The 26,142-nt window shown below is 40.7% G+C and overlaps 1 protein-coding gene across 2 annotated transcripts; it reads left to right on the forward strand.

Moving 5' to 3' along the window:
• The first annotated feature begins 1,875 nt into the window (after positions 1 to 1,875).
• Prmt6 (protein arginine methyltransferase 6) lies at positions 1,876 to 7,232 on the forward strand. 2 transcript variants are annotated; one of them, XR_005974728.1, is made up of 2 exons: positions 1,876 to 3,206; positions 5,143 to 7,232. XR_005974728.1 is itself a non-coding variant. In XM_041656911.1 (1 exon), exon 1 carries the CDS (start codon positions 1,911 to 1,913, stop codon positions 3,036 to 3,038), a length of 1,128 nt encoding a protein of 375 aa, XP_041512845.1. In that variant the 5' UTR covers positions 1,876 to 1,910; the 3' UTR covers positions 3,039 to 4,033. The 2 variants fall into 2 exon arrangements, 1 of the variants encoding a protein (XP_041512845.1); XM_041656911.1 differs by lacking the exon at positions 5,143 to 7,232 and having other exon boundaries at positions 1,876 to 4,033.
• The last annotated feature ends 18,910 nt before the right edge of the window (positions 7,233 to 26,142 follow it).

Raw genomic sequence — 26,142 nt, forward strand, 5'->3', positions numbered from 1 at the left:
GCAAAAGGGGAAAAGATAACTTGAGAACAGCGTGGGAGAAGTATACGCTAAGTGAGAGCCTCACGTGTGCTACGAAAGTCTCACGTTTATAACTAAGCTCATGTCCTATTCTGGGCATTATCTGTTCAAATAAGGCAAGGGAAAAAGGAAGAATACATGCTTTAAGGATTTTCCGTTGTAAGTTGCTGAGCCCTGACTATTGAAAATAATATATAAGATTTAACTAAGATAATTAAATCAAAAATGGCAATAATTACTAGGTTTCACATTAGGATTGCCTGGGGAGCTTTAAAAACTAGATGCCCCCATTCCCCTGAGTGATTCTCACATAATTGGTCGAGGTAGACCCTGCTATAGGTGTTTCTATAGAGTTCCTTGGGGGATTCTAATGAGCCACCAGGACTGAGAGTTTAGAAGAACAGCTGAGGATTTCACATCAATAAACCTATTTCATTAATTACATTCATAGAGAGAAAGGGTGAAGGAATTCTATCACCACAAAGTTTAGTGTGGGTACAAAAGTTTTTTAACACAGGAAAGTAAAAGCCCATTTTCTTTTGTGGGATCAGTTTTTAAACTTGGAAAAATATTATTCTTGTTAAGGAAGGATTTAGTCATTTAAAATCTTTTAACTTATGAATTTTACAGGTATGGGTATTTTGTCTGCATGTTTGTGTACCACATACCTACTTGGAGCTCCTGGAGGACAGAAGAGAGCAACAGGTCCCCTGGGACTGGGGTTAAAGCCACTTGGTTACACGTAGTCTATCCCGGATCTTCAGGAAGAGCAGCCAGTGATCTAAACTACTGAGCCATCTCTCCAGCTCCCGAAAGCACACATTTTTAAATTATCGTATTTCTGTTATGGACAATGAAAAGAGATTAATAACTCCTGCTTGATTGACAGGAAAAAATTAAAATAACTTACAAGGAGACATATCAGCATTTAAAAAGTGAATTGCAGCCAGTCCATGGTGGCACACGCCTTTAATCCCAGCACTCCGGAGGCAGCAGCAGGCGGAACTCTGTGAGTTCAAGGCCAACCCAACCTTGCTACAAGAGCTAGTTCCAGGACAGGTTCCAAAGCCACAGAGAAACCCTGTCTCGAAAAACAAACAAATAAAAAAGTGAATTGCATTGGAAGGGTAGCTACAATATAATTCCCTCATTTCTCCAAGAAAATATTTATTCATACATACATAGATTTATGTGTGTCTGTAAGTGTTTATATATACTGATAACCTGATGCACTCAATGGTAAGGATTTGAGTTTAGTATGACTGATGTTAATTGCTCTTTAGTTTGGACCATATAATTTTCAGAATAGAACTTAAGTCAAAGAAGCTATTTTCCAGAAACACAATGGTGGGTGATTGGGCATTTTATTGCCACAGCACTACTACTTGGCCAGGATATTTCAGCCCATTGGGGATCATTTTGGACTCAGAGCCGAGGTCTGGTATTGTTAGGTTTTCACTTTGCGCCGCTTACACATTCTTTGTATCCTTACTCCAGTTAGAGCAGAGAGCTTGATGAGTTACAAGAGTCAGGGAAGGGATGTGAATTGTGCCACCCTAATTCAGTAGTGGTGGGGATCCGATGCGGGAAGCAGAGACACATAGTTTTAAGTGGGTGTGTCTGCTTCAAGAATAGTTAAAATCGAAAGAGACTGGGAGACAAAAGGAAAGAGCAAGAACTGAAAGAATCCTGGAATAACAGAGTGGACATAGAGAGTCTGTAAAGGGGTCAGAGCAGTAGACTCCCCGCAGTCCAACGAGACTCTCGGCGAGCCTCCGCCCCGCAAGAGGCGGGATGACTAGCGGGGACTACAAATCCCAGCAGACCCGGGGACTCCGATCCGCTCGCCCCCACCGCGCAATGCCTGCTGGGGGCCGGCTACCGCGGCCAAGATGTCGCTGATCAAGAAAAGAAAGCTTGAGTCGGGGGGCGGCGGCGCCGGAGGGGAGGGAGCTGAGGAGGAAGATGGCGGGGAGCAGGAGGCAGCCCCGCCACGACCCCGGAGGACTAAGCGCGAGCGAGACCAGCTGTACTACGAGTGCTACTCCGACGTCTCGGTCCACGAGGAGATGATCGCCGACCGCGTCCGCACCGACGCCTACCGCCTGGGCATCCTGCGGAACTGGGCCTCGCTGCGAGGCAAGACCGTGCTGGACGTGGGAGCGGGCACCGGCATTCTGAGCATCTTCTGTGCCCAGGCCGGTGCCCGGCGCGTGTACGCGGTGGAGGCCAGCGCCATCTGGCAACAGGCCCGGGAGGTAGTGCGGCTCAACGGGTTGGAAGACCGCGTGCACGTCCTGCCGGGCCCCGTGGAGACGGTGGAGCTGCCGGAGCAGGTGGACGCCATCGTGAGCGAATGGATGGGCTACGGACTTCTGCACGAGTCCATGCTGAGCTCCGTGCTCCACGCGCGGACCAAATGGCTGAAGGAGGGCGGTCTCCTCCTGCCAGCTTCCGCGGAGCTTTTCGTGGCCCCGATTAGCGACCAGATGCTGGAATGGCGTCTGGGGTTCTGGAGCCAGGTGAAGCAGCACTACGGCGTGGACATGAGCTGCCTGGAAAGCTTCGCCACGCGCTGCCTGATGGGCCACTCGGAGATCGTGGTACAGGGGCTGTCCGGCGAGGACGTGCTGGCCCGGCCGCAGCGCTTTGCCCAGCTCGATCTGGCCCGCGCCGGCCTGGAGCTGGAGCTGGAGACCGGTGTGGGCGGGCGCTTCCGCTGCAGCTGCTACGGCTCGGCGCCTCTGCACGGTTTTGCCATCTGGTTCCAGGTGACCTTCCCTGGAGGGGACTCGGAGAAGCCCCTGGTGCTGTCTACCTCGCCTTTTCACCCAGCCACTCACTGGAAGCAGGCGCTCCTCTATCTGAATGAGCCGGTGCCGGTGGAACAAGACACGGACATTTCAGGCGAGATCACCCTGCTGCCCTCCCGGGACAACCCCCGACGTCTGCGAGTGCTTCTGCGCTACAAAGTGGGGGACCAGGAGGAAAAGACCAAAGACTTTGCTATGGAGGACTGAGCGCTGCCTTTTCTCCCATCCACCTTTTTCGGAAGGTCGGAAGAGAAAAGGAGATCTCTTTTGCAAGTAGGGGACATATTTGCCCCCTTTACCTCACCGTTTCCGGGGAAGGGAGAGTGACTTCAGTCTTCATTTGAGGACATTCTTCTGACAGTGTTTATTTAAAAAGTGAGCCTCCCGGACCAAGGACTGGTGCAGTGTGCCTATTAATGAGCTTTTAAGCCTGGAAAGCATGTAGTATCAAACTTGTATTTCTGTTCCTTTTGTTTCACGGCGGGGGCGGGGCGGGAGGGGGGGAGATAAAATGTGATTTTTATCCACGCGCTAATCTGACACTTCATCTCTCAATATGAAACTGGGAAAAAGGACAAAATAGTTCGATTAGATTTCAGAAATTTCAAGTATGATTTTTAGAGCTTTTTTTAAAAGTCTCTGAATTCTCTCAAGTCCTAGGTGCCTGTGTTTATTTTCTAAGTGAAAGTGATCTGTTAGTAAGGATCTGGGGCACGCTGGAACTACTTTTAATAACCCTATTCTCATTGCTCTAAATCCAGGGGTACTAAATTTGATGAACACAATAATCTTAGTAAAATGACTAATTTGTACAGCAATTCTAAAGTAACAAGAGAAAAAGACTGAAAGTGAAATAGTATGGCTTGAATATCCTTATTTTTACATTTAAGACTGAGCCAGGAAAATTTCATATATATTTTATAAGGAATATGATTTTTGTAAAACAGGCTGACAGAGAGGATTGCTGAACCTAGCCCAGGGGCGTATTCTTTACTTCTTGTGCGTTGTTTAAACTCACTGGGAAGGAACATAAGTGCCCTACTTACAGGCTCCTTTCTTCAGTTCTTTTTAGTTCAGCCAAATGTGAACGTTGTGAATCTGGGGAAATCGCTTATCAGGAAGTGTGAGTCATGTTATCCAATTTATTTCACTGACGTTTCTCCCCTCATTTCTGTGGTAAATAAAGTGGCATTCTCACTTTCTATAGTTGAGGTCTTCAGACGTTTTGTGTACCCCTGTGAGTTTGTGATGATGCTCTTCAATTACTGCTGTCAGTTCTTACCTGACAGTTCGTGCAGAACACAGCTTAAGGACATTCCAGATTAGGACCAGCGTGCTTTTGAGGTCTAGCTTTGGTAGGTTTGACAGAAAACAGCTCTGAAAACTGGTCATCTTGAGTACTCTGGAATTTTAATTTTTATAACTGTGCTTCTGTTTTTGGCTTTTTTATTCGCTGTGTATTAAATTGCTGAAGTATGAAAGCTAATTTTCTGAGCTCTGTTTTGAAGGGAAACGTACAAATTCAAAACTCAGTTTTATGAAACAGTCAAGCACCCCAGTAAAATCTCCACATTTTGATGTTAGAATACTTAGCATCTTAGGAGGGCTCGGTTTAGAGCTTTACAAATGAATTCCTTTGGGGTCTTCTATGTTTGTAATCAAGCTTTCACCCAGAGTGATTGCTGGTGGTTTTGTTTGACCTTTCCATAACAATTTCCTTCATATTTAAAAGTCTTATGTGGAATTTCTCTTTTCTGCATACTTTGTAAATACAAACACTATATTCAACAACAACAAAAAAAAAAAGGAAAAAAAGGACAAACAGAAAAATCCAGTTGAAACTTGGGAGGGTGAGAGAAAAGACTAGCTAGACTTTCCTGACTGGGCGAAGTAAGTTTCAAAATTCTAGTTACATTTTTTCAAAAGAAAAACAAATTAGACAAACTCAGGAGCTGAAGCAGACACTAAAGATAGGAAGGAAGCTCAGTGGAGTGCTTAAGAACCACTTAGCTGAAACCAGAAAATCCTGCACACTCTGTGTCTTCAGGCACTTCCCCCACTCCGCCCCCTACGTCCATTCCACAGCAAACACTGGCGTTTTCCTTTCAAAGCCCTCCTGCAAACTAGAGATAACAATAGTACCTACTCCACAAACAAGTGAGTATCCGAGTAATTAATATAGGTAGCCTAGACCTAGGCTCTCAGCACCATGGTGCTGAGTTGTGTAAAAGGCAAACTTGGAGCAGTCTGAGGCTGCATACAAAACATGCTGCAGAATAAACCTCATTTTCTTTTTCTTTTTCTTTTCCAGGCACTGTGATGCTATGTATCAGCATGGCTATACCAGAGGAACAGTGTATGCCACTGAGTACCAAAGGGTCCAACCGAGCACGGCCTTTAGGATGAGCACCCTTGGGAGGGCTGAAAGCCTGAGTTGTGTGACACCACCAGGCACTGTGTGGTGTGTTCTGCCGATTGGGACTGGTAACGTGGGGAGCCCTTAGGGCTCCAGGCCTGGAATACCAGACCCAAGAGAGAGCATCACGGTCAAGGTCCCCTCCCTCCCTCACAGCTTGCAGTTATTTAGCCCTGTAGTTTTTTTTTTCATCAAGCCAATGAACATAGTTGCTAAAAGTACAATAACCACTGCCCTCTAATAGATCTCCACCACTAGAGAAACTAAAAGCCATGATAGGATGGTTGGAGTGTCAGGAAGGATGAATGTTGTTTACACATTAAGTAAAAAGGTTTCTTAGATACAGATTTGCCTAAAGTTACATATATATCATTCTTTTTTTGTTTGCTTTGTGAGACGGGATCACGTGTGCACTGTCCTGGAACTCACTAAGTAGCTAGAATGACCTCGGAATTCTGATGATCCTGCCTCCACCTTGCAGATACTGGAGTTAACAACTCTGTGCCGCTGTGCCCAGCACACACCTAATTTTTGGCTGTTAGATCTTGGCACAATTCTTCGACTTCCTGGACATAAACAAAATTTAACTTTCATTATGTTAATCCTGCATACTTCAGTTGAGAACAGAACACTACAGACCACCTGAAGGATACCAAAGGTTTGATTATTGATGATAAGAAAAAAAAAAGTGTTTAGTACTAGGGAGTCTCACAGGTGACCGACCCTAGATCTGCCTGGAAAAACCATCTTCAGTGTATATCTCCCTCAGTTTGACAGTAGGACTCATTGGAAAGCCCCTATTTCTACTTCCCAAATAGTTAATCAAAGGTGACAACGCTCTGGGGTCTTCAGAAAACTGAATCCATGACAGTGGCAAAGGCAAGTGAACTTGTCATTTTGGCAGCGGTGCAGCTGATAGATCTAAAGGAGATACAAAAAATGGCATAAGAGTTCACAAGGAGGCAGATGTGAAAGGTCTGCTTCGAACAGCTGCCAGCCCACAGTTTACACTACCCAGGACATAGGAGGGATGGCTCCTAGGGGGCATTTACAGCACAGGCCCCACGCCATCCACCTGCTCATCTATGTATGTTTCTCTTTATTATTAACAACTACATAGTACTTAAGCACCGTAATAAATAAGTATATCCTCCTCTCAAAGATCTAGGATGCGTTGGGGACAATAGAGTAACATCAGCTTTTTGCATGCCTCCATAAGCCTAGGAAGCTTGTCTAACTCCGAACTCTGCTGAGTGAACTTGGAAAGGCAGCCCCTCTCATCCTTTAAGTCTCCCCAAGGACTGAGAAATCCTCTCTTTATCAACAGGTAGCTTGTGAACGCCTGGAAAACTTTCCCATCTGATACTCTCAAATTAGGCAGTATTTTCCAAAATATTAGTCTGTTCCATGACAGACAAAGTATATTAAATATGTGATCCTTCTTAGCTACTAATCAAAAAATCTCAACCAAATCTGTATCTAACCATGTGTGTCTGTGTATCTTAATTTATGTAACCTGGTCTGTTCTTTGAGGCTTTAAAATACTATTGGAAGACTAGAGTGACTATGGTTGAATACTTGACTAGCCCAGGCTAACCCCAGAATTTGATACCCAACACTGCAGAAAACAACAGACTTTCTGGAGTAACTGGATGCAGCGCTTTTAAGAGGCCCCTGCCACAAAACACTTAGGTGGTGTTTATGGCTAACCAACAACATGTTTCTTGTTGGTGGCAAGGACCTTAAAACTGCATGAGTTGTGGCAATAAACACGGCTCCTGCCAGTACCTCCACCTTGAAGCTAGACTCTCAGAAAGCTAAGGAATGGGGTGGGTCCAGCTGTCGAAGCCTCGGCTTTAATTCTAGCCATATTTCTTAGCAAATTAAAGACTCCTGTGGTCAAAAAAGAGAGATATACAGAAAAGATAGATTCAGATGAAGAAAACCTCTAAACAGATTACAGTATGTTTAAAAATATATGTGAACTTGGGAGAAAAAAGAAAAACAGGATCAAGAAAGGAAGGAAGAGTAGTTGGGTGTGGTGGCACACACCTTTAATCTCAGCACGTGGGAGGCAGAATCAGGCGGATCTCTGTGAGTTCAAGGAGAGCCTGGTCAACAGAGTGAGTTCCAGTACAGCCAAGGATACACAGAGAAACCCAAACCTGTCTCAAAAAAAAAAAAAAAATAAGCCGGGCAGTGGTGGCGCCGCCTTTAATCCCAGCACTCGGGAGGCAGAGGCAGGCAGATCTCTGTGAGTTCGAGACCAGCCTGGTCTACAAGAGCTAGTTCCAGGACAGGCTCCAAAGCTGCAGAGAAACCCTGTCTCAAAAAAAAAAAAAAATCTAAAATAAAGCAATGTAAAGATGGAAAATACACAGAGAATCTGGAGCTATTGTGTTGTCTTTGAATAGTTTGATGGCTGAGGAAGAAGCAACAGTTGCTAAAAGACATTTGATTATAAATGTTGCTGTATTAATCTAATATATGTATTTTGAAAATGCCTTGACTTCAAAATTTAAGTCAAAAGATATGTTACTTTGGAGAAGAGGTTTAGCTTTAGTTTCCACAGGAAATAAGAGGCTGTGGATTCATTCTGGTTTAAGAAAAATCTGGTTTGACCAAGGAAGACCAAGGAAATCTCTGATAGGAGCAGATAGCCCAGATGATCCAACATTTCAGAGGACCTCTGAGTTCTACACCCAGAACAGCCTCAAGACTGCTGACTGAGACTTTAAGCATTACACATTTGTTTCCAATCAAACGTGATTGTCTGAGGTTTTTCCATTTGGAGGGGTGGCTGGTTTCAAACCATCCTTTTAGCCAGTTTTACAGATGTTGACATTTTAAAGAATTAAAATTTCTGAAGATGTGGAAAATGTTGGACTGTTTTTCCTAAGCCTAGACCAGACCTGATAACAGGTACAGATTCCTAAACATTTTCTAAAATGCATCAAAATAGATTTATGGGAAGAAAGAATGTGCTATAATAGACTACATCACTATATATCTAATATATATTTATTATATTATATATAATAAATATAATATATATTTGTGGGAAAAATATTGGGGGGTTAATTTAATTCAACACAAAATGTATTTTATATTAGCACATGACCAGTAACAGAACTGTAAAATTTTAGAACCTTTTATATTTAAATTCTTCATCATAAAAACTGTAGGAAACCCAGAATCTGTTTTGCAGAAGACCTAGAATTAATTCCTGGTACCCACATTTTTTTTCACAGCCATCTGTTACTTTTTTCACAGGAGATCTGCAACAATATGATAAGCAATAGATACTGAAACCTATTGAACTTGGACACTGAGTACATTAACAAAACCACAAGTCCCCCACCCCCAAAAAAATAGTTTAAAAGACAAATTCCTAACAAATGCTAAAGTAAATACAAGCAAACAGAGCTTGAGAAGAAAAATTAAGAAAGACTTTAAGAACAAAATACACAAAGATGGGGAAAAAATTAATACGCAGTTCTAAGATGAGAATGTGGCCAAAGAGACCCAATGGAAAGAATCTATAGATTTATCATGTGGTAGCTTCCTCTAAGGTTTGATGCATTCACCTGTATCAGTGGTTGTCACCTTTTAACATCAAATTATTAAAAATGGTGATTTTGACGGTTTGAAAGAAAATGCCCCCAAAGGGAGCATCACTATTAGGAGTTATGGACTTGCTGGAGTAGGTGCAGTGTTGGAGGAAGTGTGTCACTGTAGAGGCAGGCTTTGAGGTCTCATTATACTTAAGCCACACCCACTGAGAAGTTTCCTTTCAACCAAGATGTAGATTTTTTAAAATATTTATTTATTTATTATGTACACAGTATATAATATTCTGTCTGTGTATGTCTGCAGACCAGAAGAGGCCAGCAGACCTCATTATAGATGAGCCACCATGTGGTTGCCGGGAATTGAACTCATGACCCCCATAAGAGCAGGCAACGTTCCCAACCACCAAGCCATCTCTCCAGCCCCCAAAATGTAGATTTCTCCAGCACCATATCTTCCTGCACACTGCCATATTCCCAACCTCCATGCTTCCCCTTGTGATGATGATGAACTAAACCACTGAAAGCATAAGCCACCAGCTCAACTAAATGTTTTCCTTTATAAGAGTTGCTGTGGTCCCACAGACACTGAGTGAAACAATTAATAAATGGGACCTCCTGAAACTGAAAATCTTCTGTAAAGCAAAGGGCATGGTCAACAAGACAAAACAACAGCCTACAGAATGGGAAAAGATATTCACTAACCCCACATCAGACAGAGGTCTCCAAAATAGACAAAGAACTCAAGAAATTGGACACCAAAAGATCACATAATCCAATTTTTTTAAAAAAATGGAGTACAGACTTAAACAGAAAACTCTCAATAGAGGAATCTAAAATGACTGAAAGACACTTAAGGATATGTTCAACATCCTTAGTCATCAGAGAAATGCAAATCAAAACAACTTTGATATTTCATCTTACACCTATAAGAATCGCCAAGATCAAAAACACTGATGACAACTTACACTAGAGAGGTTGTGGGGAAAAGGGAATACTTCTGCATTGCTGGTGGGAATGCAAGCTGGTACAACCCCTTTGGATGTCAGTGTGGCAATTTCTCAGAAAATTAGGAAACAACCTTCCTCAAGACCCAGCAATACCACTTTTGCGTATATATCCAAAGGATGCTCAATCGTGCCACAAAGTCATGTGCTCAACTATGTTCATAGCAGCTTTGTTTGTCATAGCCAGAACCTGTAAACAACCTAAATGCCCCTCGACGGAAGAATGGATAAGGAAAATATGGTACATTTACACAATGGAGTACTACACAGCACAAAAAATAACAGCAGCTTGAATTTTTCAGGAAAATGGATGAAGCTAGAAAAACATTATTTTGAGTGAGGTAACCCAGACACAGAAAGACAATTATCACATGTACTCACGCATAGGTGGTTTTTAAACATAAAGCAAAGAAAGCCAGCCTACAAACCATAATCCCAGAGAATTTAGACAACAATGAGGACACTAAGAGAGACTTACATAGATATAATCTACATGGGAAGTAGAAAGTAGAAAAAGACAAGATCTCCTGAGTAAATTGGGAGCATGGGGACCTTGGGGGAGGGCTGAAAGGATGGGGGGAGAGGCAGGGAGGGGAGCAGAGAAAAACATAGAGCTCTATAAAAAAATGTATATAAAAAAAAGGGTTGCTGTTATCATAATGTCTTTTCACAACAATAGAAACCCTAAGACAAGGATGCTCACACCTGAATCAAACAGCTCCCACATTATCTGCTGATGTCTCTAATGACCAACAAATTTTAGCTTATTTATTTTTATATAAATATACATTGTACCAAAATATTCTAGATTTTGTCAATTTTCAGAAATTAAAGTTTCTTGAAATTATATTGGGTTTGTGTAGCTAGCTTTTCAGTGCCAAGTCTCTTGAAGGGCAGTAGAGTGGAAAGCCAGCTACGGGTGTCTATAACGTCATACGCTGCCGTGTGAATTCATTTGCTTCAACGTGTTCCAGAAAAGAGAACAAGGAAGGAGGAAAACAACTTCTGAGCGATGCAACAAATGGCTGAGTACAGACGCCTGAATTTAGGGGCAGGTGGATAGAGGACAACAGCAATTTTCCAATGACATGAAAACATCTTGGGGCCAGCGAAGCTTAAAGCTAAGATTAGTATCCCCATTACACACCTTCCCCCCCATTACTAATACCTTAGGATTTTTCTGAAAATATCTATTTATAGAATAGCTGTGCTTAGATTTGTGGCCTATTGTATATATATATATATATATATATATATATATATATATATATATCTCAATCTGTCATAAATAAATTCAAATTTATTTTATTTGAATTCCGATCTCATTACACTATGTAGTCCAAACTGGCCTAGAAGTTGTAAGCCCTCTTTTTTAGCTTATTTTCTAGGTCTGTTTGAGGACTCCTGTTTATCAGAAATACTCGGTCTTGTCAATGAAACTTTTCAAGTTCTATGTGCAAATTAACAATGGGGGATACAGAGTAGTGTAATTACTAAGCTTTAATTTAAACACAAGATTTATCCTAGATTATACACATTGTAATAATATATATTAGCATAGTAATTATAATATTATAAGAACAAGTTATAAATATTTTACTTCAAGTTATACATGTTGATGGAGAAAGGTTTAAGATCCACAAATGGTTAAAAAGAAACTGTTGCTGTATATGTATTAACGGTAGACTTTTCATCAAAAATTTTATAAAACTATCAATCTGCCTATTTTAGTGGGAACTTTTTTAGTTTACCATAAAGTCTATCTTTTAGTAAAAGATAGAATTTTAAAATAAGGATTTGGGAAATCCTAAGATTAAACACACAGTCCATGCTTAATTGAGAATTTTCTCTAGTCAGAATAATTAGAGGAAAACAAGGAGGGAATGACAGCAATTACAACAAAGGGATTTGAATACAAGGTGGAATTAGAAACCACCACGATATGTGCTGTTTGTAATAGAATTAAATCGTCAGCTGTCTTTCCTTGGATCCTCAGCCAAGGTGATTTTACAGTCTGAGCATTCTGATAAATTCATTCCATGGTACTAGGTCTAAGAAAAACATGGTAAGTTCTCATACAGATAAAACTGTTGAATTCTGTTCAACAAAGTAAAATTGGCCCAACAAATATATTAGAACTCTACCATCCCAGCAAACAGTACTTTCAGGATGTTAAACTGACATTATTCAGAAATAATGTATGTGCTATCATTGTTAATGGAACATCATTTTTTTAAGCTTTGATTCATTCTCACTATTTATACCAAATTTTGTCTGTGCTAAGTTTTGTTATATATTTAATTTTTAATCTAATTTTGAATGCATGTATGGTGTGCATTGTGTGCACATATGTGTGCTCACACTTCCATGCATGTGTTTGTGGAGAGCTCAAAAATGATGTCGTTTTTTCTTCATTAACTCTCCATTTTATTTTATTCAGGCAGAAGTCTCTTCCTGAACCTCAAACTAGCAATTCAGGCTATTCAAGCTAGCCAACTTGCTCCAAGGACCCTCCGTCTCCCATATAGGCAGTTGTTATACCTTTCCATATGGTGTCTGAAGACACAGTCTCAGGACCCCATACTTGTACAACATTATCTACTGCATGTTTCTATGTTTTTTTCACTGAACCTTCTCCCCAGAATAGCATATGATTTTTTGAAGCTACAGTAATAAAGTAAAATATATTTAAAAATTTAGAAGAAAAACATTTATAATCCTCTATTATATATAATTCCGAGTTTTTCTTCTACTATATGTGTGTATATATAGATATTATATTCAAGTAAAGATACTTATACTAAATATCAAAAACCATCCAGAAATGTACATGCTTATTCTAACTGAAAGAAATATGGCAATTGATAATATGCATATTAAATTATGTTTCTATTGGTAGATATTTGTGATCCTTGCTATAACAAATTACATTTGCCTTCCTTTTTCTATCTTCCCCTAGAGCATCTTATGGAGTCCTATAACTTTATTTCTTGTTTTTGTTCTGTTGTGTTTTGTTTTGGGACTAAGGCTTACTGTGTCGCTCTGGCTAGCTTGGAAATATGTGGACCAGGCTGGCTTTGAACTCACAGAGATCCTCCTGCCTCTGCCTCCACAAGTGCTAAGTCTGGAGATATGCATCACCATACCCAACTTTGTGCTGTAATTTTATTAGTGTACTGTTAAATGCTGATGGTTCTCAGACTTATATTATTATCTTGACAATCCTACTATGATAGTAAGATGTCAAATGTCATCACCATTTGAATGTAATATAGATTTCAGTCTTGACATAAAGAATCTATGAATTTGGACTTTAACTGTCTATATTATACTAATAGAAATATGTGTAATTATATATAAAATGTACCATATACTTAATATTTTTAGAGTTTATTTCTGAATTTTATAAAACAATGTGCTACCATGTTCTCCAACTCCAAATTTACTTACCATATCACCATTTCTCTTTTTTAAGTAACAAGAACTATTATCTCTTGAAATTAGTTCATTTCTTTATTTGAAATTGACTCTCTTCAAATATAGAGAACACAGTCCTCTTTTTCATTCAGGAAATTAGTTAGTGAACACATGTTGCTGTTAACTCATTAGTAAGTTAGCTAGGGCTACTATTGCTGTGAAGAGACACCAAGATCAAGTCAATCCAGAAAGAAATCATTTTTGCTAAGGGGTTTGCTTAGAGTGTAAGAAGATTAGTCCATCATCACCATGGCAGGGAGCATGGCAGCAGGCAGTCAGGAAGGCGGACAGAGATAGTGTCCTGGAAAAGGAGCAGGCAGAGAGAGACATTGGGCTTGGCATGGACTTTTGAAACCTCAAATCCCACCCTCAGTGATGTTCCTCCTCCAACAGGGACATACTTTCTCCACCAAGACCACACCTCCTAACCGTTGCCATCAGTCCACAAACTCGGAACCAAATGTTTAAACAGATGCGGCTGTGGAAGCCATTTTTCTTCAAACCACCCCATCTCATGCACTATTGAGGTTCCGGATCACTAAGCTAGCTTTTCCTAAGCATTTGCTCACCTTTAACTTTTGTGAATCCTGGCTGTTTGCTTTCTAAAAAGCTCCAAGAAATCATATTCCCTTTAATTATACTCAAGAGAGTTTGTTTTCCAATGTCATTGCTGCGGTTGTGATGAGAAGGACCCGATAGGCTCATATGTTTGAGTATTTCTTCCCCAGCTGGTGGACCTGTTTGGGAAGGATTAGGAGTTGCGAGCTTGTTTGAAGAGGTATGTCATTGGGGGTGGGCTTTGAGGTTTCAGCACATTCTTGACACATCCAGTGTGTATTCTGCTTCCATCCGTAGATCAGATTATAAGCTTTGACTCCAGCATCATGGCTGCCTGCCTGCTGCCATGCTCCTACTATAACAATGTTCTTTGTTGTTGTTGTTGTTTTTGTTTTTCAAGGCAGGGTTTCTCTGTAGCTTTGTAGTCTGTCCTGGATGGACAGCTCTTAGAAAAAGAAAGAAACCTTCTAGGAGCTGTCCGTCATCTCTGCTATATGATCTTCACTTAATTTTAATATTTTGTGTTATTTTTGGTCATTCAGAAAGAACATATTTTTATTACGCACAATGTTTTAATCTATTTTTTTTAATTTCTTTTATGATTAGGTTTGTATTTCCCACAAGCCTGTATCCCTGAGGAGCTATGACACTGATGTCTTCTGGTGAGAGGGACCTCAAGGAAGCCAACCAGTAGATGGCCCAATATCCAGGAGTATAACACAACAGCAGCCAAGCAACACAAACTTGACTCACTGCCTTACTAAAAAGAGCGTGGGTGAGTGTAAGAGTTGAATTGTATGTGTATCTGTTAGGGCTAGGTGCCCCACTGTCAGCTTCTCTGGGCACACTGACCAGTTGTGACCTTCTGCAATCATCTTCATCTATGGCAAAAAGGCTTTCTTTAGGGTGTGAGTTATTTGTGAGCATAAGGATAAGTATTTAGAATATAGTTCAACATTATACTGGTAAGTTATATTTTAATTAAAAATAGAATAAGGGCAATAAAAGAGGGAGCCTAAGTCTGGGAAGAGGTGAAAAACAGAGGTGAAAAAGAGGAGTCAAGAGTGAATATGATTAAAATACATTGTAATTAATTCTTGAAGAATTAATAAAAATAATTTTAAAAACACCCTTGTCAAGTATAAGAGCAATATTCTCAAATTATCTTTTACTCCATAATTTAGGACTGAAATAGTAAATATACCTGAAAAACAATAACACTTTGAAGTAAAGAGTCTTTTGTTTTCAATATGAAACTATAAAATGTATTTATTGACCACCATCAGGTTTCCCTTTTTATTATAAGTTGAATCATGTTCTTTACAAAATATCTCAGCATTTCAGAAACATAAGTTTTAATAACCAATAAAAAGGAGAAAGCAGAATGCTGCACGTGGGAGAAGTCAGGGAGACGTGAGCAAGACGGTTCAGCAGGTAAAAGCATTTGCTTTTCAAGACTGACTATCAGAGTCTGATCCCTGGAACCACAGAGGAAGGAGAAAACAACTTCCCAAAGCTGTCCTTAGACCTCCACATACACACTGGCGTTTACCCCCTCACCCTAGCCCTCATCCCAGTCTCTCTCTGACACACCACACACACTCATGTACCACACACACGATACACTCACACAACAACAACACACACAAACACCAAACACTAAACACACATAAACACACAGTGTAGGCGGAGCTGCTCATTCATTTTCTGACCACCCAGGGCTGAAATAAACACACAGAAATCTGTGTTAATTATAATACTGCTTGACCAATCATCTAAGCGTATTGCTAGCTAACTCTTCGCAGCTTCTTTGTTCATAAACCAATAAAAACAACACATGTACAAAAGAACAACCCACATCATCACAACACACAAGACACCACACACATGTACCACACACACACATACATCAGACTCACATATTGTACACACTACAATAATAATAATAATAATTTTTAAAAACAATTTTCAGAGGAATTATATATGTGGGACTGGCAAATGCCTCAGCAGATGAAGAGCTCACCACACAAACTTAAAGAAAAGTGCTAGGATTCCCTGGAACCCATGTAAGCCGGGCATGATCTTAGAGACTGTTTCTGGCTACAGTTGTATATGGAGGTTTCCTTCAATCTGATTATAATCAAGAATGAATTAACCCAAATAAGAGGAGAGAGACAATTTGTATAAAAAGTCACTTAGCTTATATTACCAGTGCAGCACTTGTTTTTAAGATTACATTTTTATTGCCAGTTGCTTTGCTTATGATATTAGACTGAAATGCTTTTATCACTACAGAGAAGCATCTATGAACAATTCCTCCCAACAGGGATGTTGCATCCTTGAGCTCAATTCACTTAATGAGGAGCCAATTCAGGAGAGTTTGCCTTACAACCAACTAATTTAACTCTATTAGTCAAATATGCACGTGCGTAAAAGGTGCACATACACACACAGCATGTACTCTTCTAAGGAACACTTGAGAAAGGCCCAGACAGTGTCATCTGTAGAGCAAACTGTGACTCAATTCCTAAACACGATGATGATGTCACCGCAATAAATGTCACGCAATTCCCTGTTTCCTTGCTGTGTAAATGCCGCCTTCTCTAGTCTGGCTACATTACCATCTGCTTTTCTTCTCCTCTGTGTACAACATGGGAGATCTTGCTTAATGCCACCTTTCACAGTCTCGAACTCCCCCATATCTCCTCTAATCCTGGGTCTTGTGTGCTCCTATCTTCTTAGGTTTTATCATCTGTTCAAGGAAAAGCACATTTCTCTTTTTTTGAATTGTTTTATTAATTTTTTTTTAATTTATTTTACTTACCAGTTTTCCCTCTCTCCTCTCCTCTCCCCCTACCTCCTTTCTATACCCCTACCCCTTCCACCTTCTTCATTCAGAAAGGGGCAAGCCTTTCACGGGAGTCAACATAGCATGCCACATCAAGTTGAGAGAGGACCAAACTGCTCCCCATGCATCAAGGCTGGGTAAGGCAATCCAGTTTTGGGACCGAGTTCCCAAAAGTCAGCTCAAGTACCAGGGACCGGTCCTGCTCTCACTGCTAGAAGCACCACAAACAGACCAAGCTACACAACTGTCACACACAAGCAGAGGGCCTAGGTAAGCCCCAGCAGTCCCTAACTGTTGGTCCAGAGTGAGTGAGCTCCCAGCGCTTAGGTCAGCCTTCTTTGTGGGTTCCCCTGTCATGACCTTGATGCTGCTGGCTCATACAATCCCTCCTCCTTTCTTTAGCCGGATTCCTGGTTGTAGATCTCTACATCTGCTTCCACCAGTTACTGGATAAAGAGAAGAGCACATTTCTTATTCATCCGTGCATCCCCCATTTTCGCTGGCATGAAATACCCGATTGTTTTTATTCTGTAGCAATTTCCGTGTTTCTCCGTGTTCCTCACAAGGGAAGAGGGTGTTTTTGTAACTTTAGTCAGATTTCCTGGCTGCATTAGTCAGCTTCTGTTCATAGGAGAAAGAACTGAGATAATCAACTTACCACAAGGAAGGACTGATTTTGACTCAAGGTTGAGAATTTGGTCCATGACCATTTGTCCCTCTTGCTTTGGGGCGCTTTGCTATATCATGGCAACAGCTTATGGCAAAGCAATTTTTCTTAACTCGTGACTGGGATGTGAAAAAATAACTAAAAAAAGGAAAAGGAAGGGTCTGATTTTCCATCTAACCTTCAAGATCATGCTCTCAATGACCTAAACACCTCCCTGTGGGAGGAGGTCACCTCTCCTCTTAAGAGTTTTATAGTAGGACTGGAGAAATGGTTCAGCAATTAAGAGCACTTGCTACTCTGACAGAGGACCCTGGTTTAACTCCCAGAACCTACAGGGCAGCTCACAACTGTATGTGAATCAACTCCTAGGAAATCTGACACCCTCTTCTGGCCTTAGCATCCCCATGGTGCACAGATTTACAAGAAAACAAAAGGCCTATGTGCATAAAATAAATTTAAAAGAAAGAAATTTCTACAGTCTCCCAACAGCACCATTCTAGGCAGCAGGATCTTATCATACAGACCTTTGGATAAAACCTGAGGGTCAAATTATAGCACTATCTAAATTGATTTTATTGAACACCGTACATGAATTTGGCACTCACATATTGACCAATTAATTCTATTACCAAAAGGAAACATGGTGCTGCAGGCCTGTCATCTCAATGCTTGGTAGGTACAGGCAGGGAGAAGAGAAGATCAGGGTCATGTGCAGATACGTAGGGAGGTAAAGGCCAGCCTGGGCTACATGAGACCTTGTCTCAAAGGAAATCAAAGTATTGCATGCCAAGCTCAGGGTATTTTATTATTAATTGAACAACAATAATGTTGAAGTTGAATTTTGTCCAGTAAAGTCATAAAATATCTGTCTGTAAAGTGATATTGAACATGTTATTATTTCTCACAAATGTAACCAATTTATAGAAGGTTTTATGGGTAAGAAATTCATCCAAAACAGCGATGTGTATTTCAAGTTTCATGAACTATTAACGATGCAGCCCAGAGCTTGTGATTCCTCATGTCTAGTCTGCACATGAACTGGTACATTGTTATCAGTGTAATTGTTTTCAGAAACTTTAAAAGAAATTAAACATTTGTCTCACCATATATTATCTAAAAGGAACTAATAAACCATGTTTATTTTTTCACAATGTATTCAGAAAAATTAGGCAATACTTAGCTAGATCTTGACAAAAATGCATTAAATCTATTTTTTTAAAAAATGTTTTATTTCCTGCAAGTTTCAATGTGAAGTAATTTTAAAATAGCCAAGTTATAAGCCCCTGAAAATTGGAGTTTATAATGGGAAAGCCGACAGACCTCTAGCTTTGCGAAGAATGGATATGCTGCTGTAATAACATTTGCTGGTGCCTCAGCAGTCACTGCTGCAGCTCGACCACGGGTCTACACACGGTATTTCAGACATAATCCCGATGGAGATGCGCTGAAACATCATCCTGTACTTCTAAGTTTCTGTGCTTTGCAAACTCTTTTTTCTCTCTCACACAGTGTTGTGGAGAACACGACAATCCCTCCTTCTTTCTTTTTTTTCCTAACCACTTTTCCTCCATCTCTCCCTCCTTCCTTTCTTTCTCCTTCTCCTGCTGCTCTCCCAGCCGTCCTGTGTGCTCTCTCTTAATTGTTTTTTCCACAGTGCTTTCCTGTCTGAACAGATCCTTGTTTTGCTCCTTTGTTCAAGCCAGAAAACCAAATGTCAGTCTTAATTCCCAGCATTACTCCTTCCTTCACAGAGGATCCACTGTAAATACTGAGAGCTTTTCTTCCAAAACATATTTTGAAGTCACCATGCTTCTTCAGCGTCGTTGCTGTCACTGCAGTCTATACCGCCATGACCTCTGGTCAAGCCCATCACAATAGCTTCCTAGATTGAAGCAAAAATTCTGCCTCCACTTGCTGATCTATGAGACCTTATTCTTCTGTCAGTATCCTCAGGTCCTCTCCCATCATTCCTCTTCAGCTCAGCACTTTTAGAACACTGAAGCCGTGAAGGTCTGGCAGAGGTACCGAGAATACAGTACTCTTTGGGTGCCTGTATTTTCACTTAAAACACTCTGACTCCATTCATTTGATCCAGGTTTCAGTAATATTTTTGCAGACACTATTCCATCCACCTAAATGTGTGTACTTCCTCCAAGCCCATACATTTATTTAATTTATATGATTTCATATCAAGCATTTCACATTTTCCCCTCTTACAAAACTCTGTACTTCACAAGGAGAGAAACAATGCTTATTTTCTTCACAATGTATTTCTTTTTGTCTAGCAAAGTGTTTGATAAACACTCACTTATTACAAGGATGATTTCATAAAACAATGATTAATGATGACACTGTTTGCTGTGTGCCCATTACCATTGTATATGCTTCTGGTCTAAATTCTTGAATCTTTACTATCTTATGTTATAGACTAGGAGTCTTTAGTAATGAACTCTCTAGAGTCTCTCATCTATCTATCTATCTATCTATCTATCTATCTATCATCTATCTATCTATCTATCTATCTATCTCTGCTTCTGAGAGGTCTGACTATGTAGCTGTCTATGAATTTGAGAGTAGTCTGTTCTACATTGAGAGTATCAGGTCTGTCAGGAACATATAGTGAGAGTCTAGCTCCAAAACCAAAAGGTGGGGAAAATGGTTAGGCAAAAGGAGAAGCCTTCACTGTTGAAGAATCCTGCAATTAAGGTTGCAGTGATATTGTCCAAGAATCTGGAATAATCCACCACAAAACACAAAAGACCAGGTTCAAGCAAGCCAAAAATGTATTTAAAAAAAAAAAACAACCAAAAAACTGATATCAGGGAGGCTGCATGGTTCAGGCTCCAAACCTCATCCCTGAGGCAGGGGCAGCAGCCAATTTTAAAGGTGAAAACCACAAAGAGACAGCTCCAGAGCCCCATCCAATCATAACGTAATACAGGGAGAAGCAGTTAGAGACTTTCCATGGTCACACATTTTTCAGGAGTTCTGGGGTTTGGTGGTTTGAACCAGCTCTGGGCCAACCAATCATTAGGGGTGAAATACTTTTGGTTTACATCTGTGTAAGAGATTGGGGGTCTGCAGCTTAGCCTCAGGAAATTATAGGTAGCAGCTCCGAGCAGAATGCAGACTGGGACAAAATGAGTTTTCTGCTGCTGACTAGAATAAAAAACACCCCCACCATGTCCGGAGACCTCTTTGAGCTCCTAGCAAAATGGAGGACTCCCTTTCTCAGCAGGGCTTGCTCTTCTCTGTTTGTTATGACCAATCAGCCCTTCCCACAGATAATCCTAAGGGTTCTGGAACAATAAAATGAGCTGTCTCTCTGAAGCTGACTGGTGGAAGTTCTATCCATCATGCTCATGGTTCTCTGAACACTGTTTGCTGCTGCTTCCCCCTTTCTGCCCTTGTGGGCTGATGGCCAACCACCCTGAGGAAAAGGAGACCCACACTTCACCTGTGACTAGATGTGTCTGAGGGACCAATTGCATATGAATGACATCTGGAACATATTTCCAAGCAATAGCTAAATGATGATGGGAACAAAGGTTCCCTTGGCTGAAATTAAACATACAGTCTTATTTAAACATTTTTTTGTTTATTGAGACAGTCTCATGTAATTCATGCAGTTGAGTCTACCCTTGAACTAATTAATGATGCTCCTGACTCTCTATCACATAAATACTCTTGTGTAAATGAACTGGTAAGTAGGCTTAAAAGCACATAAAAACAATAGAAGAGCTGTACTCCTGCATTGGATTTTTGACTCTAAACATCAGCACCCCTGCCTTGTAAGATAGCTGCCCCTCATGAAGACAATGTCTATCTTCCACAATCTTGATTTGCACACTGCACAGCCTTGTGCCCATTCTCTCTGAAGCTAAATCCCAATCTCGAAAGCACAGGACTGCAGCTGTTCATATTCTTCTCTGCCTCTCTGAGTATCAGCAAGGAGAGACTAGTACTGGTTCAGAGGTAAGATGTTTTTTACTGCCATCCTGAGAATCAGGGGTTTGGGACTGCAAGTGCCTACAATGAAGAGTCAGGAATGTAAGCCTCTGGGAGTATCTCTTAATGTGCAGCCCAAGGGACAGAACATTTTCTCCTAGAAAGAATGTGTGTGTCCAGTGAATTTATTTGGCAGTAAGAGGTATGAATAGTTATTTTATAAAGGATAAAAAAAAAAACTGAGTTCACTGGGAATGCACAGAGCAATTGTCCAGCGAAATGTAAACATTCAGGTCATAGGTTTTTCAAGGAACGTTTTCAATTACATTCCCAGACATAATTTGGGCTCTAGTTTTAATCCAGGAAATAACTTGATCCAAGAGGGTTAGTAAAATACCCTCTAACGCATACTGAGGATTATATCAAGAAGTAATTAATATCATCACCTGCAGGTTGGTTTTTTTTACTAATTTTGTTTTAATTGGATAATACCTGATTGTGTCTCTACATTCCTGATATTCTCTATTGTGATTGTCTGTGTACCACAAGTAATAGCACTAAATGTTTCACTTTCAAATGATGCAAAACACTTTTTAAAGAAGTTATTCTTATAACTTCTTTGTTAGAAGAAATAAATGTAATGATTTGAATGAAAAGTAAATTAAAGCGCAGGAATTAAGAAGTACTGTTGAAGTTGGGATGGTTGTGCATACCTTTAATCCCAAAACCTGGCAGGTGGAGATCTTAGGATCTCTGCCTTTTTGAGGTCAACCTGGTCTGCTTACCAAACTCCAAGTCAACCAGGGTTACACAGAAGACCCTGTTCAAGAAAAAACGTGGCTGGAACTAGATTACCAAGCAGTTATTAGACCCCTGGTGTGAATGCTGGCAACTCAGCCCTGATCCTCTGCAGGAACAGTAAGCATTTCTAAAGCTTGAACAATCCTCCTAGTCTGTGGCCCCAGGTCATTTTGGAAATACAAAGTTACTAATTTTGAAGAATATTGTTGCTCACAGCAGTTAATGAAGTGCCGATGGAGAATTGAAGAATGATACTAAGTCACAGGATTGCTTGGATCTGGAGGATGTGTTCTTGAAGTAATAAGGGCAGCGGCGGGGCTGCATCCCCAACACCCCAGCCGCCTGCCCGGCTAGCTTATGCCCCGAAATAATTACACGGACACTGTATTCTTTTAAACACCGCTTGGCCCATTTCTATCTAACCTCTTCTAGGCTAATTCTCACATATTAATTTAGCCCATTTCTAATCATCTGTGTGTAGCACCCCAAGGTGCGCTTACCGGGAAATTCTAGCCTATGTCCATCCTGGGTCGGAGCTTCATCCCGGGAGCGGGGCATGGCGTCTCTCTCAGGCGTCTCCTCCCAAGATGAGAGCTGTGGAGTCTCTGAGCTCACTTCCTCTTCCTCCCAGCGTCCTGTTCTGCCTACTCCTCCCACCTATCTTTCAACCAATAAAATGGGCCAGGGCAGTTCCTTTATTAGCCAATGACCTTCCTCCATCATGTTCTTATAAATGTGAATTGTGAATGTCCCTTTGGGTTGATAATAGCATGGTATTTTCTTTTTCTTTTTAATTTATCTTTTATATTTCTCTCTCTGTCTTTCTCTATCTCTGTCTCTCTCTCTCTCTCTCTCTCTCTCTCTCTCTCTCTCTGTGTGTGTGTGTGTGTGTGTGTGGTGCCCTATGTCTGTTGGGGAGGTCAGAAGAGAGTAATGAGACCCCCTGGAGCTGGAGCTATAGGCTGCTCTGTGCCTCCCCACCTGGGAGCAGTACTTCTCTTAACTGCTGAGCTTTAAATAATGAAAATCATTCAAGGTTTAGTAGAAAGGTATTCAGTATAGATTTTAGGTAACCAAGACAAAGGAAATTCCTTATTATATCATAAACTTTAAAGGTAAGGACATCAGAGCTTAGAGGGAGGTGTTAACAGCTTGGGGACTGTTATTAAGCTATACTTTAGCATATTAGGCTATACTTTAGGAAGCCAGTCCTATTATCCCTCCCTACCTTGGGGTTGTTGCCTAGATTTAGCAGTTTAAGGAAGGTACTGGGTAGGCTATTCAGTTTGACTGGTGCCCTTGGCTGTGCAACAGGGCCCCAGGGATCATGGATGCTTTTCTAGCACTTGTTTGCTTCCAGTTTTGATGACTCTTACTTTCATTCCCTGGTCCATAGTATTTAAGACTCTGAACCTCTTTCCTCTTCAAATTGCCCAGTATTGGATCCCAACTATTCCCAGAGCTTCACAATACAGTAAAATGGTAAGAGAAGACATTAATGTCTTTCTTGCCATCATAAAGATATTCTGACCCAATAATAACAGTGATAATAATAATATGCTTGCATCTATCAAGTAATTTCTTATACTATATTTTGTTGGGGTCTGAGAGAAGCCCCCAATGAAAGACCAACAGCCACATGGGCAATTACAGGAGTGCTTTATTAATTTCAGCATCGGGGTGGCACATGGTAATCCCCAAGAAGGTCACAAGTTCCTTTAAAGTGGAGTTAGGGGAAATTCCAGGGAGGAGGGATTAAAGATTACCCTGGGACTGATTGGTGGAAGAAAGATTAGTTTTGGGGGCTGATTGGCGGGAAGTACTAGTGGTTAGGGACCTTCCAACAATAGGGGAGTGAAAGCTATCTTTAGTTATCAGGAGACTGGGGGCAAGGAGGGGTGTCTACTGCTCCTAAGTTGTGGTTTTTCTGAGTATTGTCTGTTTAGCTCTGTTCCATTTTAGTCAACCAAAACTAAGGCCTGGTCTCTGCCAGGCTACGAGGAGGACCTGTCTTGGCTATGGTCTGCTCCCCACAGCCCTTTCAGAGTTTCTCTGTAACGCTATCAAATTTGTATTATAAATATGAAACTATAAAACAGGTGAAGCATTTTGAAGGGCACAGAAATGAAATTCTATTTCTTCCTGCTTTGTCTCCTAATTTGCCTCCCATAGCATAATCATCATAGACTAGAAATACATTATCTAGAATAAATAAGGCATCTAGAATTTTGTTAGGATGAGAAGAAAATTCACTCAATGACCCATTTGAAAGAGTAGTCCAAAGTAATATTTTCATTGAATGAGTCATTTCTTTTTCCAGTATTGAAAATGACAGGACATGCTTTTCCTGATGCTGTTCATCTTAACTGTTTTCGTTGCTGCTCCTGCTGTAGTTTTGTGAACACAATTAAGACTGATTTATAGTTTACTAATTTTTCATGCAACTGGTGGACTTGTTCAAATTTCCTGTCCAATCCAAGCAAGCCCAACAGCATAAAAACGGAAGCAATTTAGACTGCAAACTTTACATTTCACCATGAGAAGGGCAATCATCACCCATCATCCCAGTGGGTAGCCTATTTCCTATGTCACTTGATAACTACTTCTGTTTGCATGTGTGAACAAAACTCCTGGGAAGAAGCTGTGTCTGCAAAGACTGGTCGGCTGATTAGAATTTCAACAGTGTGCAGAGACTAGAATGTTGCAGATCCAAAGGCTGGTTAGCTTATCTTGGGTGAGGTGTAGTCATCAGAACAGCCATCCCTTGCCCACCTCTATGTTGGAATATTCTATGCCTAACAGATTAAAAAAATTTTGGAATCTATTAACGTAGCAGCCCAGTTGCTTCCATGAAACCAAAAGATCATATAGCATCTTGGGGCTATAGAAAATCTTCCCCCATCTCTCTCTACTTGTCTTTCTTGTGTACCTACGAATGTATTGCAAACCCACCTACCTTTATGACATTCTTTGTTCTAAAAAACTAGAAAAACTTCATGAAACTGCTTCCATGTTGGAACATGGAATTTGGGGTAACCTAAATCTGTGTTTCCAAGTCATGGTCACTCAAAATGGCTCCAAAATAAGCTATCTCTTATCTCTTTTTATGATGGAAGCTGTATTTTTTTTCATTGACACATGGTAAATTAATAGTGGGAAATTACAGATTAGTGAATATTCTCTCCTTTCTTAAGTCCCTCATTCTTACTTCTTAGATTACTAAGTGCCCAATAAATATCAATTACTTAGAAGTTATTTCATTCTAACATTTCTAAGTTAAATAAGAATTATGTAAGAGGCAAGAATTTTGAAGGTTGAGTGGGCAATCAAACCGTTTAACAAACCAATAGAGAACTGTAGAGGTGGCTAAGTGGGTAAACGCCTGCTTGACAAACTTGAGAACTTGACTCTGATTGTTAGTATTCACAAAATTGCTAGGTGTGACTGTGTGTAGCTGGTAAGGGACAGTAGCCAAACCAGTGAGACCCAGATTCAACAAAAGACTTGGTCTCAAAAATTAAAGTGAAAGACACCTCACCTATGCCAGTCTCCGACCTCCACAAGCATGGGTTCATACATGCACTAGAACCCACACATACATGCTCACAGTACACACACAGGCATACATAAAAGAGCAACTGCACGCAGGAAGTGATTTTAAGGGCAAGATAATCAGAGAAAAAAGAAGAAACAGACCAACTGGATGCTTTCAGAGAAAACAGCCTTGCCATATCAGAGTGGGCTGTTTATTTAAGTTCATCTGGAATGCAAACTTTACTAGGAAAACTAATGCCTCTCGAAAGTCAAAGGAATGAAAGTCATTGACTGAATAACTCGTCGGATAGTGACACTGAAGGCAAGATGACAATCCAATGACAGCCCAGTTCTCCAAGTCATTCCAGTGATGCCAGCAGGGAGCCCAGGAAAGATCTAAGACTGAGCCCCCTCTCCAAGACAAGGAGAAAGTTATATAGTATCATTTATATATTTTTAATGTCTGTGCTGCCCCCAAATACTAAG

The sequence above is a fragment of the Microtus oregoni genome, unplaced genomic scaffold (assembly GCF_018167655.1).
Source record: "Microtus oregoni isolate MIOR12 unplaced genomic scaffold, Mior012 000000F_ref0000247, whole genome shotgun sequence".
Classification (NCBI taxonomy): domain Eukaryota; kingdom Metazoa; phylum Chordata; class Mammalia; order Rodentia; family Cricetidae; genus Microtus; species Microtus oregoni.